Genomic DNA, 18,497 nt, shown 5'->3' with positions numbered 1-18,497 from the left:
CGTTGAGCGTTCGCAAGCGGGTCAATGGTGCCCTAATGCGCATGCGCGAGACCCGCATAGCGACAGCCAAGCTGTCGCTATGGGTCTCGCACCAAAGGGGGCGTGCTGTCGATGGTGACTGACAGCACGCCACCTTTGGTGGGCGTGCCGGGGGCGTTGCTGCCCAGACGGAGGCGTTCCCATGGGAACGCCTTCCGTCTGTAGCCGGCCCCACTGACATCACTAGTGATGTCAGTGGGAGTGCTTTTGGCTCTGATAGAGCCAAAAGCACTCCTGGGCTTGCGGCAGCAAGACCCTACCGCAGGGTCTCGTCGCAAAGCCCGATGATCGCGATGGTCTTGACCAACACGACCATCTTTTTGGCGGCTCGCATAAGCTGTGGGTGTTCACCCACAGCTATGCGAGCGGCCAGGAGGCCGCTCCATTTTTAGGTAGGAGGGCCCTGATTCAGAGCGAGCTCTGCATCAGGCCCAGAGCTGCAGGGGGTTAGCTAATCAGATGCAGATGTGACATAGTATGGACGTGTTATTGGAGTGACATGGGCGTGTTACTGAAAGTGGTTGCATATAGAGACACTAAATTGCTCACATTAGAGGACATACTCAGATTAAAGTTTGAATAGTGCAACCGATCGTGGTGTCTAAAGACACACAAAGCATTATTGCAACATCTGTAGACACTGAAAGTGTCTGTCTCTGTCCTGCCTATTCAGAAGCACGGAGATATCCCGCCCCCTTCTACAGACCCCGCCCCCTCATCAGACCCCACCCCAATTAGGGTTGATTCCATAAATTTCCAGTACTGGTTTTCCATCCCAATTCACCCCTGCTCCCCGAGCGCTCCATTTATGTTATTCATACAGTCAGAGCAGCCGGGGAGCATCTTCTCTCTGTCTCCCAGTCATCTGTCGCATACATGTGATATAATGCAGCCGCAGCGTCCCTCTGTGTTTGGCTTGGCAGAATGCTGATTGGTGATGTCTCCCCACAATGATTGCTCTATGGCTGGAGCTATCCACCAATCAGAATTCAGAAGGCTGCAGGAAGGGACAAGACATGTTTTATGGTTGGGTCGCCTCATAGATCTGAGGTCTCTGGGCACTATTTGCAATGAGGGAGGGAGGAGAATAGATTTGGTCCATAAGTTTTAATAAAAAGGGCAGCCATACTTTTGGTAAGATGCTTCTTGAGGGGGCATCTGTGACATTATTTTTAATTGTGGAGATGTGTGTGTGTGTGTGTGTGTGTGTGTGTGTGTGTGTGTGTGTGTGTGTGTGTGTGTGTGTGAGCAAATCTGTGGTTTGATATTTCATGAGGGAGAAGGGGAGTTATCAAATTTGAGGTACAGCTTTTAATCAGCGTGGGGGGTCATATCTGGGGTAGGAATTTTAATAATGGAGGTTTGGGTCAGTGAAATCTGGGGTCTAAGGGCAGATTTTTAATGAGCAAGGAGAGGTGGCCAGATTGTGGATCTGGTTTATGTCTAGTTATTCATTAGAGGTCACTGTTATGGTCTCTGTATTGAATAGAGGTCTGTAGTATACTTTCTGTTTTGTCAGATGGGGTTGGTGGGTTATGTATTTTTTTATAGCTCTTTGATATGACAAGTATTTTCTATGGCTATTTAAACTACACCCACATTGGATACACCACACCTCTGAAAAATTCATTATGCTATTTTTTCCGTCACTGTTATTTGGTAGAAAATCGAGGGCCACATGCTTGTGTTTGCCCCCCAAGTTTAAAGTTGCCAGCTAGCCCCTGGATGGAACCTATGTGACGTTATACCCACAGTATACCAGTGCCCCTATACCCACACGTGCCTTCAGTCAGGTGCAGCGGCCGAGCCTGCTGTATTTACTCATGGTCACGTGCAGTGAGCACATGGCAGTCAATGGTGTGTCCTATGCGTGGTGTTGTACATGCAATGTCACTGCCATATTATTAATACCACAGAGTAACCATTATAACATTACAGCAGGACTTCTTTATCACTGGTACATGTACCCCCAGGGTAGCTAATACATAGTCCAGGGGTATGTGACTATTACACTGAAAATAACTTAAACTAAAACACATATTGGTCGTGGAAGTTTCTTAGCCTGTTGATATCGCTATTGATCTGTATGTGATTACATTATGTGTATCATGGAGTGTATCTGGACTTTCCTAGTTATGGACGCTGTATTATTTATTGTCACTTTTTTGTGATATGTAAAGGCAGTATCTCAGTAACGGTTGGATACCAGATCAGGGAGTGTCGCAACAAGTTTGATATAATGGATTATATCTATAGTTATATTTGGAACCTGATAGACATTGTCACTATATATCCTTTATTGTTTATTTTCTATTTTTTATTGTAATCTTATATTTTGTACCGTTTCTTTTTCTATAGATGTCATGTGATAATTTTTCGTACATCAATATATAAATGCATATATCTTCGCCAGTCTTGAGAAAGGTTCATAAATAAACCGAAACACTTATTATTTGGCGAATTATGGATTACAATTTATATGTTATAATGTTGATTACAGATTATGACGTTACGTATGGATCTATTAAATATTATTGAATACTGATTTTTTCGGGGCGAGTGCTTCCTTCCAGGAAATTGGATAGTGGACGGATATTTGTTGGATCAGTGATCTGATCCTGGAAAGCACCCCTTGGATGAATACCCAAATGGTGTGAGTGCAGGACACATACGGATATATATATATATCTATATATATCTAAATATATATATATATATATATATATATATATATATTGTGGTGAGAGGGGTTGTCTCCCACCTGAATTGCCCACATTCTGGTGGGATCAGCTCCCTCCAAGGGAGAGGAAAACAAGACCGGCACATTCTAGAAGTTTGGAACTCCGGGTTTTCTGGGCTGCCCAGCTCAAACTGGAGATATGGAACTCCTTGTTTTCCAGGTTGCCCAGAGCCAGCAGAAAGTCACCAGCACAGGAAGAGTTTAAAACTCCACACACCTGATGTTCTTTGCTCTGATGCTGTCTAGCGGCCAGGTAGTAGGATTAAGTGTTGTAGTGCCAGGGTCCACGGGCTATGCTGGGAGAGCATGACCAATTATGGCTGCAAGCCACTGCTGACTGCTAAGCACAAGGAGTCCTGGGACTTTTTTATGTCTGTTTGCTTATTTTCTGTTATGTGCCTGTGTGGTGTCTGCTGCCATTAAAGACACTGCATTACCAAATACCTGCCTTTCTGAATCCTCATTTCTACATCCCATGTTACATTTGGTGGCCTGTACGGGAATTACACTGCGGTCTCGCAGCGCAATCACTAGACGCCTATGGCACAGCAAAGGAACTGACAAGGCAAAACGGTCGGTATAAGTGAGTATGGATGGCGAACCACAAAAAACGCAGTTATAATAAGGACATTGTGTAACCTGTTATGCACCGTGCAAAAGCTGTTTTGTGTGTTTATTATAAAAGAAAAAAAAAGATTCCTTTCTTTTTACTGAGGTGCTTAAGATGCTGATTAGTATGTTCACCAGCTAGTATGCTGTGTAATCAAATTCACCTGTTGACTGAGCTGAGCAGAGCTCACATACATGTTTAATTAAACACTGCAGTGCTGAAAGAGAAAACAAAATTTGTTTTCCTGTTCTGTTTAACTGAATAACAGTTGCTCTGCTGACAGAAATATATATTTATTTGTGTAAACTGGCTTGTCATTGCTCTTATTTAAAAGCCCCTAAATTTCTACTTACCCCTACCACTGTAAAAATGGAGGAAGTTTTTCGTACTATAGCAACTTTGTTGCCATCTCAAAAAAAGAACAAAAAGGAACAAATGTTGCAGCTGTTGACCAGTCAGTGGGCATGACAAGTGCAGGGCATCTAAAGAAAATGTCTGCCTCAGATGACCCAGAGGCATATTTGCTGATATTTGCGAGGGTGGCACAACACTTAAAGTGGCCAGCAGATACTTGGGCTGATAGACGCCCCCTATCTTCCTGGTGAGGCTCAGAAAGCCTATGCTGATTTGTCCTCTGCTGATGCAGAGAAATATGACCTAGTCAGAAGTGCCATTCTTGCCAGGTCAGGTCTCGCTCCTTCTGGGAAGGCGCAGCGCTTCCACTAATGGGCCCTTCTACCAGGGGTCCCTATTAGGAAGCAGGTTGCAGAACTCGCCAGACAGGGGTGAAGTTGGCTCCAGCCAGAAGACCGCACTGCCGCTCAGATTGTAAAGACAGTGGTTGCTGACCAGTGTATAAGAACCCATTTGCTTTGAGTGCAGAGAGCCAAGTCATATATTGTGGGACTGTCCCAGAAAAACACAGCATATGAAGTTTGGGGTTGCTAGTATCGACGCTGCGTACCTCACTTTTTGCACGATCTTACCCCTGGATTCCAGAACCCCATTAATGTGGGAAACTGTGTTACTGAATGGCCGAGAACTCCCAGCTATTATAGACTCAGGGAGTGAGCTAACCCTGATCTCAGAGGCTGTCCTGCCCAGGGCAGTAGAAAAGGTGCCAGGGCTTGTTTGAAGTACTCTGCGTTCATGGATCTACAGAAAACTTTTCTCCCGGTTGCGAGTGAGCTTCACCATAAAGGGGCGCACTTATGAGGTGGTTGCAGCAGTTGGTCCTAAATTCCCCTATCATAATGAGATGCAATTTCCCAGGATTTGTTGAGCTCGTAAAGGAACCACAGAGACAACGCTAATGTAAAGTCTCCAAGGCCCTACCTGGGAAAAGGGAGAAGAGTCGAAAAGCACGACCAGTCTACTTTGGAGAAGGAAAGTCTGACTCACCACTAGGATAGCCCCAGTGCCGATTGACATAGACCTACAAAGTTTTGCCCGAGCTCAACAAAACGATGCTGCCCTCGGGAATGTCATGGCCAGTGTCATAGAAGTTGATAGTGCCATAAAAACTGCCTACCCAACGGAGGGCACTCCATATTTTGTCCTTAATGCTGATCTACTATAGAGTCAAAGTGGAGGAAGGGAAGAAGATTGAGCAGTTGTTGGTGCCCAAGATACATATACCATTAATGTTGCGAGCCACTAATACCCATCTTTGGGGAGGTCATCTCAGAAAATATAAGACACTTGAATGTATTCTGCTCCAATTCTTATGGCGAGGAATCACGGCTGAAGTAAAAAGATACTAACAACGGTGTCCCGTGTGCCAGAAGACCAGGTCAATGCCTCATTTGAGAGCACCACTAGTGACAATGCCTATTGTTGGGGTACCATTTGATCACATCGCAATGAATCTCGTCGGTCCACTGGAAAAATCAAAGTGGGGTAACCAATATGTTCTGGTGATCTTGGATTACGCCACCTGCTATCCAGAAGCGATACCCTTGCAGAATACCAAAACAACCACTACTGCCAGGGAGTTGATGCTCCTCTTTTCTTTCCCTAAAAAAATCCTTACAGATCAGGGGACTCCATTTATGTCCCAAGTAATGGCAGAACTGTGTAAGAAGTTGGGAATAGTACGACTGCATACCTCAGTATACCACCCACAGACAAATGGTTGGTGGAAAGATTTAACAGAACCTTAAAGTCTATGATACGCTGGGCTGTCCTGAATAAACGGGAGTGGGATGAAGTACTCCCTTACTTCTTGTTTTCCATATGTGAGGTACCTCAATCCTCAACCTGGTTTAACCCTTTTAAGCTCCTCCTTGGAAGGCAACCAAGAGGCGTCCTAGACATCTTGAAGGAAGGCTGGGAACAACAGAAAATAGAGGAACCAAACGTTGTGGAGTTTGCTAGAAAATTATATGAACGGCTGTATAAAATAGGGCCCATTGTTTGAGAAAACCTTATAGAGGCCCAAGCTTATCAGAAACAAGCCTTTGATACCACAGCTCAGATCAGAAAGTTTCATCCAGGGGACAAAGTTTTAGTGGTAGTGCCGACACAAGAAAGTAAGTTGTTTGCCCATTGGCATGGGCCCTACGAAGTGGTGGAAACCTGTAGGACCGGTAAATTACCGGGTTAGGCAGCCAGGAAGGAGACATGCAGAGCAGATATACCAAGATAGCTTGCTCAAACTCTGACAAGAAGAAAGTCCAGACCCTGTACTTCTCGCTAGACCGCTCGGATGTCGCATTGGCTCTTTGAGAGATACGTTTTCCACAGAGTGGCCAGGAAAAGTACAACCCAGCGTCCGCAAGAAGATAACTGAAGGGTTTCGGCTGTCACCAAGGAGTATGAGTGCTTCCCCAAGCTTGGAAAAGTGAAAAGAGGGATGTGTAGTGAGAGGGGTTGTCTCTCACCTGAATTGCCCACATTCTGGTGAGATCAGCTCCCTTGAAGGGAGAGGAAAACAAGACTGGCACATTCTGCAGATGCAATATAAGTTTGGAATTGACGGTGGCTGAGATAGACAGGGGTGTAGTCAATTTCCTGTGGGATGCAATGTGACATTTTGCTGAATTTAAGATATGTTTAATTAATTTCTGTGTTGGCCGAGAGAGATTAAGACTAGGACATTATTATAGAGAATATAATGGACTATTAGGCATTTGTATCCCTGTAATTGATCTGATTAGGTCATGAACTGCCAACCAGTAGGGCTGTATATGCACACAGGACCACCAAATGCAGCATGGATCTCTTTCGACCACAGTTGTGCCAGCAAAGGTTTGTAGAAGTTGGATACATTAAATGAAGTTGTGTGGAAACTAGGTAGCGAAAGTATAGCTTATAAGCACTTTCCGTCATACGTACTGAGATGGAGTTTTTAGCCACCTCTAAGCAGACTTTGGACCATTGGACTTTGGACCATTCCTCGAGGGACAAAGTTTCACCCACCTCTCGCTCCCATGCTAGTTCATGCGCCTCTTTTTGAGGTTGTTGGAAGGAAAGTAACAACTGATAGAGGGAAGAAATGAGCCCTTTAGAGGTTTGTGAATGGCAGCATAGGGATTCTATAAGAGAGATGGGTAATGGGTTAGGAGGTTTGGGCAATGACTGAAAAAAGTGGCAAATTTGCAGAAATTGGTAGAAGACCCTAAGCAGAAGAGAATAGCGGGTCTGTAGACTAGCGAAGTCAGGAAAAGTACCTAGTGGTGCAATGTCTCCCTTCTGTTCACCTCAGGAGACCCATTACAAAAGCGGTGATCGGTGGAGCTCCCTGTCATCTGGGGAGACTGCAGCACTGTCCACTGTGTGGGCAGTCCCCTCTGTTCTCTTTAGTATTCTCCGGTATTCTCTTCACTGAAGACAGTGCTGCAGCCTCCGCAGTTTACAGGGAGCTCCACCGGTCACCACTTTTGTAATGGGACTCCTGAGGTGGCAGCTGCCATCTTTACTGCAGGCTCTGGACTGCTTTCACTGCTCACAGCAAAAGCTCCTCTTCGGAGCATAGGGCTGAAAGTAATTTAGACAAGGGCAGTGCACGGGACCCCTCCCCGCGGAGCCCCGCTCATCCGATCATGACGATCCTTAGCCTAAAACCTGCCTGGGATAATTACCTACACAATGGTGAAAAGCGCATCACAATCGGTTTAGAGGTTCCAGAGTTTATCACAAACAGACAAACAAACAGACATTCTCATTTCTAAGATGTATAGATAGACATACTGTAGATATATATATATATATATATGTGGCTATGCATACATATATATGTGTGTGTACTGTATGTCTGTATGCATGTGTATATATATATATATATATAAAATCTCCACTGTTATATATATATATATATCTCCCCACCGTTCCTTGAAGAGACAAATCTTGCACTCATAAGAATGTTATAAGAATGGAGAATATATTTCAAAAGAGGGGGGTGAATCTGTCACTTCCAGGTTTCCTGGCACAGTAGGTGTGCAGCTATGGCGTACCTGAGGTAAGCACCTTAATGTAGACGACATACTAACATTTTGTAGTCTAGAGGTAAGAGCACTCAATCATCCTGAAACATGGACTGGGAAGATGACATAACAACGTGACTGTGATGTTGTTGTACACTCTTAAAATATACGCTTCATTCTTACAATATCCTGTGAGTGCTGCATTTGTCTCCTCTTCAAAGAACAGTGGATTATAAATAAGCAGTATACTGAATATGTGATGAAAGTACCAAGGTAGTTGAAGTACTAAGGATTATTTTGCAACACTACATATATATATATATATATATATGTGCACGTGTGTGTATGTAATTTGCACTTAAGTTCTACGTTAATTGATTGGTGGGGCAGGCGATGATGCTTTGTGGTTTAGCTCTCTCATGGTAAAGGGAAGTTGTGACACTCATTGTTTAATATCTGCTGAGCAGCCCTTTTCTCCTTACATAATCCATCTACTAGCCATGACAATGCTGGCTCTGCAGTATCTCCCACTTACCCACATCTCCATATTTTTGTACACTACTACAATGGGAGACAAAACCCCATTCTGCAGCTGCTCTGCTGACGGGGAAGATGGAGAGAGGATAAAGTCTTTGTCCCTCAGGAATGGTAACATCTGGAGATGTATATATAAAACAGAGAAGGAAAATAAAGAAAAAAAGGAGAGAACGAGATCCTGACCAGTTCACATCAAAAGGAAAGTACACTACAAATCAAGACTGTACCTGTGAAAGTAATACAATGGTTTGGGCAGCTTCACATGCAATACTATACAAGCAGTAAATCACTAATGCTGCAAGCAATAGACTGTAGTAGATAATATGATTCCCATAATTTGGTTGATAACACTTCATCTCTCTGAGACTCTTACCGATTACACAGAAAGGCTTCCTTGCAAATCTCAGGCGACCTTTCCATCCTCTGTAACGACAGCAGCACCCGGCTGACCAAATTCGAATGACATACTCCATACCAAACACGACAATCATCACAAATTCCTAATGAGCACAAAAGTGAAGCACATGTTATACAATAAATGCAGCATTCTGTGTACACACATAGATTAATCTCTCTATCCATTTGACACTTCTGAAGAAGCAAGAGATTAAGGATCTAAGTAATGCATCCATCAATAAAGTCTACACATTCAAAAACAAAATGAAATGCAGCAGTCAGCATAAAAGCTAACCACAAACATGTCCTAACATTTTACATATTGGCTTATTCTGCTGTCATACTGTGTATTTCAATATGTGTTTACAGAGATTAAAATTCAAAGTTATCACCAATTTATTATTATTCCATGATTTGTAAATAACATGGAATTAATTACGTGTTAAATGTGTAACTGCTCGGGAACAACTGTGGATCTCTACCTGAATTCAGAGTTGGTGGCATCTATGCGGCTACCCTGCCCTTATACATCCGCCTGTGAAAGTAGCTGTCATCCCTATCATTGTAGACGTTTAAGGGGCTGACTAGATGGGCCAATAGGTTCTTATGCCTTCAAATTCTTTGGGGCATATTCCATTGGGCGCAAGGTTTAGTGAGGTAAAAAACCTTGCGCCCAATTTTGTGATTTGTGATGTGATTTCTTAGTTGTTTTTTTTTATTAAATTTGCAAAAATCTCAAAAAAACTTTTTACACGCTGTCATTATGGGGTATTGTGTGCAGAATTTTGAGGACAAAAATAAATTTATTCCATTCTGGAATAAGGCTGTAACATAACAAAATATGGAAAAAGTGAAGCACTGTGAATACTTTCCGAATGCACAGTACCTGCCCAGGGGTCTCCCCAACTCCCGTTGGCCTCCCCTCTATCTTCACACTGGATAGGGGGCAGCTGGGAGGTTCCAGGGGCTGGTGGGAGGGGCAAGGGCTGCTGAGAGATGTAGTTCTCCCAGCGCCCCTTTCAGGGGGAGGCAAACAGACACTGGGGGGGGGCACACAAACTGGGGGTTCACACACACACACACATTCACTCATACACACTTACAAAAAGTAACAAACACTCACACACACTGACATACTCACCCTGCTGCAGAAGAGCCGGCTTCCGACGCTGGATGAAGAAAACAGCACTGCAGAAGGTAAGTAATTAAGGACTAATTAAGCAATTGGAAGTTTCCAATTAGCTCAGGGGGGGTACCACCAGGGTGCCAAAGCAAGTCCTGCTGATTTTTCCTAAAATTAACGATTTTAGGGAAAATCACACTTGCTCTGGGGGTGCGTGAATTAAAATCTCCCGGAGCGTAAAAAAATAAAAATCTGTACCTATTTGTATAGCAAAAAACCCACACCTACAGGAAAAACATTGCAGGTGCAGCTTTTTTGCTATTCTCGCCCCTAATTGAATATGCCCCTATGTTTCTATGACATGCACCAACCCTATAGAAATCAGATGGATCTCTGCATATGCACATCTCTGAACAGCTTCTCTATTCCACCTACACAGACCCACAGAACACTTATCCCACGTGTGTCCCAGTTACACCCACTAAGGTGCAAGTAAAAATACACTTCCAATATGTCTCTGAATCCTCCAGTTGCTTAAAGTTGCGTGCGCTTGGCTACGGAGCATGTGCAGTGCTAACAATTATGTAGAAGGGACTTGTGTGCAAGTCTGAATAAGGCCCTATGTGTACTTGTATACAGTGCTTTTCTTCTATGGGAAAACATACCAGTACACAGGAAAGGGTAGCTGCGTCACTTAAAGTTACAAGTTGATGCAATCTATAATACTTAGCACATATGTAGATTGTGTATTTAGATACTGCCTCTCTATAAACACTGTGTGTGACCTGTGGTGAGAACACAGAGCCATATGGAGGTGTGCATGGAAAAAAAAGTAAAACCACGATTTCAAAATTCTGCTTACAGATAGTTTTTGGATCACCCCTTTTTATCATTAATGTTATATTTTACCTGTATTTCCTTAAGCACTGCTCTGTCATGCCTCATTTATGTCTGAATCAAGTACTGTGAGTCACGGGGGTGTCTTTATTTCATCTGTCCCCAGTGTATATTTCTTACTACATAAGTGAATTGCTGCTAGAAAAGCACTTACTATTATAAAGCGCATCTACCACCCGAGAACAAGGGCTACATGTATTTCACAAATATGGGTCTATGTCACTCAAAGTGGTAGGGAAACTTTAATGACATTTATATGTTAGGGAATATAGATTGTAAGCTCCACTGGGGCAGTGATGGCTGTGAATGGGCGAATATTTTCTGTAAAGCGCTGCGGAATATGGGCCTGATTCAGACCCGGTCGCGAGCGCTCAGCGCTCGCAACCGGTTCGATGGTGGCCCAGAGCGCATGCGCACGACGGAGCCAGCTCCGTCGTGCGCATGCCCGAGACCCGGATAGCGACGGACAATCCGTCGCTCCAGGTCTCGCACCAAAGGGGGCGTGCTGTTAATGTTGAGTGACAGCACGCCCCCTTTGGTGGGCGGGCAGGGGGGGTGGGTGCCCAGACGGAGGGGTTCCCATGAGGGGTTCCCATCGCGACCATCATCCTGGCCGCTCGCATTAGCTGTGGGTAGCATTAGCTGTGGGGAGGCCGCTCCATAAAAAAAAAGACGCCCTGATTCAGAGCGAGCGCTCTGTCAGAGCGTCCGGCTCTGAATCAGGGCCCATGTGTGCACTATATAAATAACTGGTAATAATAATGATAATTTAGAACAATTCTGTACTAGCATATAACCTGCACACACATTTTACAGCATTCAGTTCTGTCACTGACCTATATGTGATCTACAATTGCACCTCTTATATTACTTTTATATTTAAATGATCACTCTGTGGACCAAGGTAGATATTCTGCTGTAATTTTATTTACAAATTTCTATTATTCAAGCCTCACTTTTTAGAACTTGGTTAGAACCTTTGTCCTATGTCACAATCCCTTGCAGCGCTGCATCTTTCTAATTTGTGCTAGAGACTAATGTTTTGTAAAGTTTGCTTCTATGAGCTCTTTCCAAACTAAAGCTGCTGTGGCACGGGGAGTCTGTCAGAAGCCCAAGCAGCAGTCACATGGCAGTGCTCCAGCTGAAGCTCTCTTATGTGACAGGTAAACAGCATTTTCCAATGAAAATAATGTCACAAAGTTTTGATCATTTCAGAATGCTGGGTTTTCATAGGCTGGAAAAAAATCCACCTATCCTTAATAACATATATCATTATACCGGCCATACACTGCATGATAATCATCCAAAATAACCGACTAAACATTCACAGCCCGAAAAATGGCTGGAAAAACGGTGCGGGGCATTCAGTTTGGTTTCAATACATGTCCGATCCATCCGAATGTCGATCAGCCAACTGCAGGCTGTGGGGATTGCCAGCATACATGGTGTAGTGGTTGAACTATTGGGCAGTCGCTCCTGCCCTCTTCCCTTTTGGCTGCAGTGCAGTGCAGTGTATGGCCAAGTTTAGACTATGTTTAACATTTTGCTACCAACTGTGCATCAGCTGCTTCACCTTTATCCTTTAACATATTAGGGCAGGATGCATCAAGGCTATAAATGAGGTCAAACCTCCGGAAATGCAGTTTTTGGAGGTTTGACCGCATTTTCCATTTGCACCAAGCTGACCAGATAGGCAATGCCATCTGTAGAATGCCATCGGTCATAAATCCGAAAGTCCCCACACCGCAAAGGACAGAATTTATCAAAAGAGCTGCATACAGCGTTACTAAGCACTGGTATGCATGCGATGATTGGCAGGATGCATCGCATATAAAAATACTATGCTTGATGCATCCCACCCTTAGTAGTCTTACACAACACAGAAGTGTCTGTATGATATGACAATATTGGGTCATGTTTTCTACACTTTTCAAAAGAATTCCTGTATGCGGAAAGGAGACAGTTTTGTTGTGACGGACCAGTGACACTGATCCATTGTTCCATCACATTGATATGACAGAAACGGGAAGGTCTGGTTTCCCAAACCTCAGCAATTTACCCTCTGCTATCTCCAGCACCTTTCCACAAACAAAGACAACTGTGCTTATTCAAAGGAGAGACACAAGGACTTCTTAATTTAGACTTTGCCTCCGGAGTGAGGACTCCTGACGTCAGCCATTTGAGATGCGGAGAAGGGGGACTGGGATAGAAATTAGATGAGAAGGGTATTGTGGTGTTCAGCAAAAAATTGGGACTAGGAAAAAAAAATTATTATAGACAAATCTTTAATATACACATTTTGTATCGTATTTGAATTTTCCATTCAGTTAAAACAATATATTTGCTTTGAATTCAAGCAATACAGTTAACTCACTGCTTACCAGGAGCAAGATGCAAAACACCAATGCAGTTAGTGATTATGTGGACTATGGCATATATTTAACATCCAAACTTCCCCAATTTATTACTACAGAAATATTATTCTGTTCTCCTGTAAGGGCAGCATGTGTTTTGCTTACATACAAATAGCAGTTTATATTTATTACTGTAAAACCGTCAACTGCACACCAATTACTAACTCAGCATTTCACCCTTCACGACAATTGTGCAGATCGTGCATTGTGTATGCCCGATTGCACGCTCCCGCGGGTCGCATTCGACATCATATAATTGGCCATGATGCACTGCCAATCACACGATATCACATGCGGGGCTGTGTAGTTTAATGAAGGACATAACGAGTGATCATTAAATCTTCTAGTGTGTACCTGCAATCTTGCATGGTCCGGGGCGAAGGTAAATTGAACCGACCATCGGCAAGACTTCCGTGTTGTCTAGTGTGTACCCGGCCTATGTGTGCAATTTACTGACGCAGTGCCAGTGTACACAAGACCATTGCAACCAAGCATTCATTTGCTTTCATCACCTAACTTGATTTAGATAACTCAAAGCTGGTTAGCATGGGCCATTCGCTTGTAAACAAACAAAATATAATGAACTTAGGGCCTGCTTTAGCAAGGATCGCAATTGCAAAGCAGCACGCAGGCTATAGATATGATGTGTGCACGCATGCAGTTTTGCAATGCGATCCTTGCAATCATGTAATACAGCTGCTGCATTTGCGATCCCAGCACTGCATCGTAGGTTGCAGTGCTGGGTTCACCATCTATGTCCACGCAGTCTCTAGGCTGGCCACTCCCGGTAAACAGGGCGGACACGCACCATTTCTGGGAACGCCAGCCATCCCCGCCCTGCCCCTTAAATACCTCTGCCTGTCAATCAGTCAGAGGCATTCATGGGCATGCGTGCACTGCTGAATTAGACCCTTAGTGATTTTGTATGTGTTTTATGTCCAAATCCAACACAATTGGAATGCTGTGCAAACAGAAATATTCAGTATATTGATTTAACTCAAGAATGTAACATGATAGCACAAGTAAATAACTACATTCCACATAATTCAAAGACCCAGAGAGAATAATCTAATATTATGTTGGTATGTTTTGACACAGTGGGTGAACTTTGGCACAAGAGGAGAGAAAAGCAGGGATTACATATTTGGAAGTTATATTTAGAAGGCTTGGTATGACAATATGGTCTTTTTACATCACAGAAAAATTAGCTCCCAAAGGCTTAAACATAGTTGTAAGTACGTAACGTATTGCTTTAAAAACTGTCAAAAATACATAGCAGTAATCCTCAACCATTTACAGTTTACACAAAGTCTAGTAGCATATGACAAGATTGTATAAAATCCAACCAGCTGCCGAGAATCAGCGAGACAAGCAAAGAGAGCGCACATTGGGGGGGGCTGTAGAATGAGTGCAGAGATGAGGGAGAAGACGGTGGAAAGTGGATAGTTTAAGGGGTCCAAAACAAAGTAGGCACAGGAGAGTGATACTAAAGAATATTAAGTACGGTAGGCTACTCACCAGTATAAAGAGGCCTTTGTTGGATAAGTTATGATATTCGGGAATTGTGGAGAATACAGAGAGCACCAGGCAGCTGAACACAAGAAAGAATCTGTAAAAAGAAGAGGGCAATGACATCAAACATACAGGCATAGGTGACACATAAATCATTGTAGTAAATAGATTTTGTCTGACTATCATAACATTCTAACTGTATGATAGTAGTAATAGCAATAATTGAAATAAAAGAATGTTTTTATCCTTGTAGAGCTGGATGAAGGAACATAGCTTTACATGGACTTTTGAATTTTCTTTTGACTGTATTCTCTTACGAGCAGGACCCTCCACCCTCCTGGATCTCTCCCTCCACTATCCCTGTCTCCAGTATGCCCCAACAATCAGTGAGTCCGATCTGACCGCTTCTCCCAGGCACGGCCTTATTGAGTGCTACTGTTATTCACTATCTCAGTTTTGTTGTATAATTATTCCACTGTTTGATTTTTGCCCTTGTAATGTATGCTTGATATACCTAATTGTATTTTATACAATTTGTAGTGTCTATTTATTATACCGTAATTCTCCATGTAAGATGCTACAGACACTTGGTGCCACCATATAAATAAAAGGGAATAATACTAATAATAATTACACGTGAATGTACCTTTTTTGGACTCTAATCCCATTTGATTTGTATGGGTTTCAGTGTAACTCTTGTATAATTATAAAATACACTGCTCTGGAACACTAAGTGTTTTTTGATTACAATGTATGAAAAAGATGTTTGTACATAGCTCTGAATAAAGTAAGTGCACAGGCTGTTTTAAAGCAAAACTTACATTATTTTAAATGACCAAAGAAAATAATTTAAGATTAATGCAATATTCCACTAATTATTATAGCAACCAATAAATTGCTTTAAAGGGTTGTGTTTACTTATCAGCTGCTAATAAATCAAGGAAATTTAGAATGTTACCACCACTGGAGGAGGTCCTTTATCAGCTTGTTATTCAGGAATCCTACACAATCCATCCCCCACAACTAAGATGCTCCTCCAAGCACTACTCAGACATCAATTTCCCTGGGTCTGGAATTGTATATCTGTGTTACTGTACTATGTTTGGTTGGATTGCCGTCATTGATGAATTAACAAGGTCTGCATTACCTTAATATGGCCAAAAGAGGGAGCACAAAACTCAAGTGTTTAATGTTGTTATGAACACATTGAAATGCACTGGAAGTACACACCTGAGTGGCAGGTTAGGGAGAACCAATGTATATATATTGGTACTGTTTTTGCAGGCACTGAATAAGGGGCATATTTTTTAATTATCAGGATTTGTTCTGGAGAATTATGATATCTTATTGCGGCAATTAAAAATGAAGTATCACAAGCATAAATTATTATTCACATTCAGGGACAGGGGGTCTGAGGGGAGTCTGTCCCTGTGATGTGTAAAAGTAAAGTTGATGTGAATGAGATGACTTTACTTCTGGGTTCAGGACCTGGCATCACTACTGTGCATGCACAGTCATGGTCACAGAGAAATGTTGTGATGTGTAGCCCATAGGCTACAATGGCTAATGCCATTTGAAGATGGCGCTAGGTACCATGGCCAAGCTTGGTAAATTCATCATCAAGGAAGCCCCCATAGATACCTATAGACACCTATGGGGGCTGCTTTTGCGACTGAAAATCGGGGACCCCCAAATCTGTACAGCCTTGTATAAAATAGCTATCAGGAAGCAGTATAAATGTCTGTCCAAACATAGGGCCTGATTCAGAGATGGACGCAATGCCGATATTTACGCAGGACAAGCGATTGTTTTGATAATGCATATGTGTGCTAGCCGCACTGCGCACGCCCAGTAATTGTTTTGCGACTATGCAAAAGTGAGTGACAGGTAGTCAGCGTTTGGGGGTGGTAACAGGGGGGTGGTTAGAAGAACACAGGAGTGTCTGATCGTTTAAACGCCATTTTGTAAACGTGCATAAATTAGCCATTGCGATCTCCTGTGTAGCATAAGAGCTGTCTGCGTGTCAGGAGAGCTGCAGTGTTTGCGACTTGTCAGACTTGCCGCTTTTGCAGCTGACTGCCTGATGTGCATCGATGGTACCGATGTTTGCGCTGTCATACGTCGTCATATGAATATGATAAGGCAGCAGTGGGCGTCCCTATGCTCGGGTAAGCATTGGAAGATTCCGTGAGAGAATGCAGTTGTAATTGCATTACCGTCCCATCATTGTGTAGGCCTAATGCCACCCCAAAGGTAAATTGGACATGCTCTGTATCCTACTTGCTGTCCACACTGATGCTAAGGAGTGGTGCTAGAAGGTATAACCAGAGATGTACAACAGTGAATGCTGTTAACAAAACCACTGTGTGGTCCAAGTAGACGATTATTATATACAGGCCAACTGTGCTGCCTGCCAGATCCCCAAATCTTTCCAAGGCTGTAGTCATACCTTAGCTTTGGTGAAAGATAACTTTATCATTTAAATCTGCATCCTATTTCTGTTTGATGCCATTTTGTTAATTTATCCTAATTATATATATATATACAGTACATTTTAATGTTTTGATATCACTGTAAACGAGTATGTTGTAGGAACTCTAACTCTAATAATTAGAGCCCTACCTATGGCCTCCTAGCTTCTAAAATGGTTTTCAATTTCTATCATTTGCTGAAAGCTATTTGGGAAACAGTCCCTATCCTAAAGACAAAAAGGAAAACTTTTTTTTTAAGAATTAGCATGTCTTATTATGCCTTAATAATTTATTTAAAGAAACCACCCAATTGTCACTCATAGGCTCCTGTACTAGTTATGTTTTGTAATGTCTATACGTATGCCTATCTATCACTAAACCTCTGCCTTGGGCTGGCACTTCCTCTGTGGTTATCCTTGTCCACAAAAGACATACAGTAGCCCTAGAAATTACACTATACTGTATTATGTCCACTAACGCCAGTCCATTTATACACTTCCATCTTTCTGATTTTATAGTACCACCTAAATACATGAAATTGTACCACTAACTTTCTAGCTTGCTAATGCTGCATATTCTGCTAAACACACTCATCTGCACGGTATCTCCCAAACACTCAGTGGTATTAGTATTATAGATGATTTGTAAGCTGCCACAGCAACTCTGAAACACTAGACAGTGGGAAAAATTAAGCATAAGTAAAACAGAGTTACATACTAGCAGGGCTGGCAAAACACAGTAAGCACGGCATGAGGTTGCCATGTTACCAGGGCCCCCAACAGCGAGCCTGCACTGAAAACATATCTGTGGTTGCTGTACATCTCTTTGTTGTCGTCCAATAGTATAACCCTAACTATTTAATGTGTTTACTGCTCTATTCCCCATTCATTCCATTGTAAGTACCATATACATATTGCAATACCACTACATTTCTTCCATACCATACTTGCCTACCCTACCGATTAGGTCGGGAGCCTCCCGAAAATCGGGTGCCGTTCCCGGGCCCCCCGGAAAGGCAGGCAAGCCTGTCGCCGGCCGCCCCCACCGGAGTAACAAGAGAAACCCCGCGGGGATGGGGGGGGAGACAGTGAAGCGATTCATGCTGTATCGCGTCAATTTGGCCCCGCCCCCTGCTTCACAATGGCGGTAATCTCTGTAATGCCGGCAATGTGGGCCACATCCCCGCCCCTTCACACAATATTAATTTGTCCCCGCTGGAATCCACCATTACAGGTGCCTCTGTAATTTTTGCACGTAATTGACGGTAAAGGTCTTTCTCGTATTATTTGTAGTTCATTTTGATGGGCATCATCTTTTCCACATTTTAGGGAAGT

The 18,497-nt window shown here is 43.0% G+C and overlaps 1 protein-coding gene across 2 annotated transcripts in view; it reads right to left on the bottom strand.

Annotated features, from left to right (window-relative positions):
- The window catches only part of KCNQ4 (potassium voltage-gated channel subfamily Q member 4), a 179,493-nt gene that overhangs the window by 65,733 nt on the left and 95,263 nt on the right, over positions 1–18,497 (bottom strand). For both annotated transcript variants that reach the window (XM_088462787.1, XM_088462779.1), the window contains exons 2-3: positions 14,699–14,789; positions 8,724–8,850 (exon numbers count right to left, since the gene is read on the bottom strand). In XM_088462787.1, the coding sequence (XP_088318913.1) occupies positions 8,724–8,850; positions 14,699–14,789 (218 nt within the window). The remainder of the gene's footprint in view (positions 1–8,723; positions 8,851–14,698; positions 14,790–18,497) is intronic.

Source organism: Taudactylus pleione, unplaced genomic scaffold (genome assembly GCF_031769625.1).
Source record: "Taudactylus pleione unplaced genomic scaffold, aTauple2 ptg000007l, whole genome shotgun sequence".
Taxonomy (NCBI): Eukaryota; Metazoa; Chordata; class Amphibia; order Anura; family Myobatrachidae; genus Taudactylus; species Taudactylus pleione.
The sequence above is the reverse complement of the archived record's forward strand: the minus strand, read 5'-3'. Positions and strand labels throughout refer to the sequence as shown.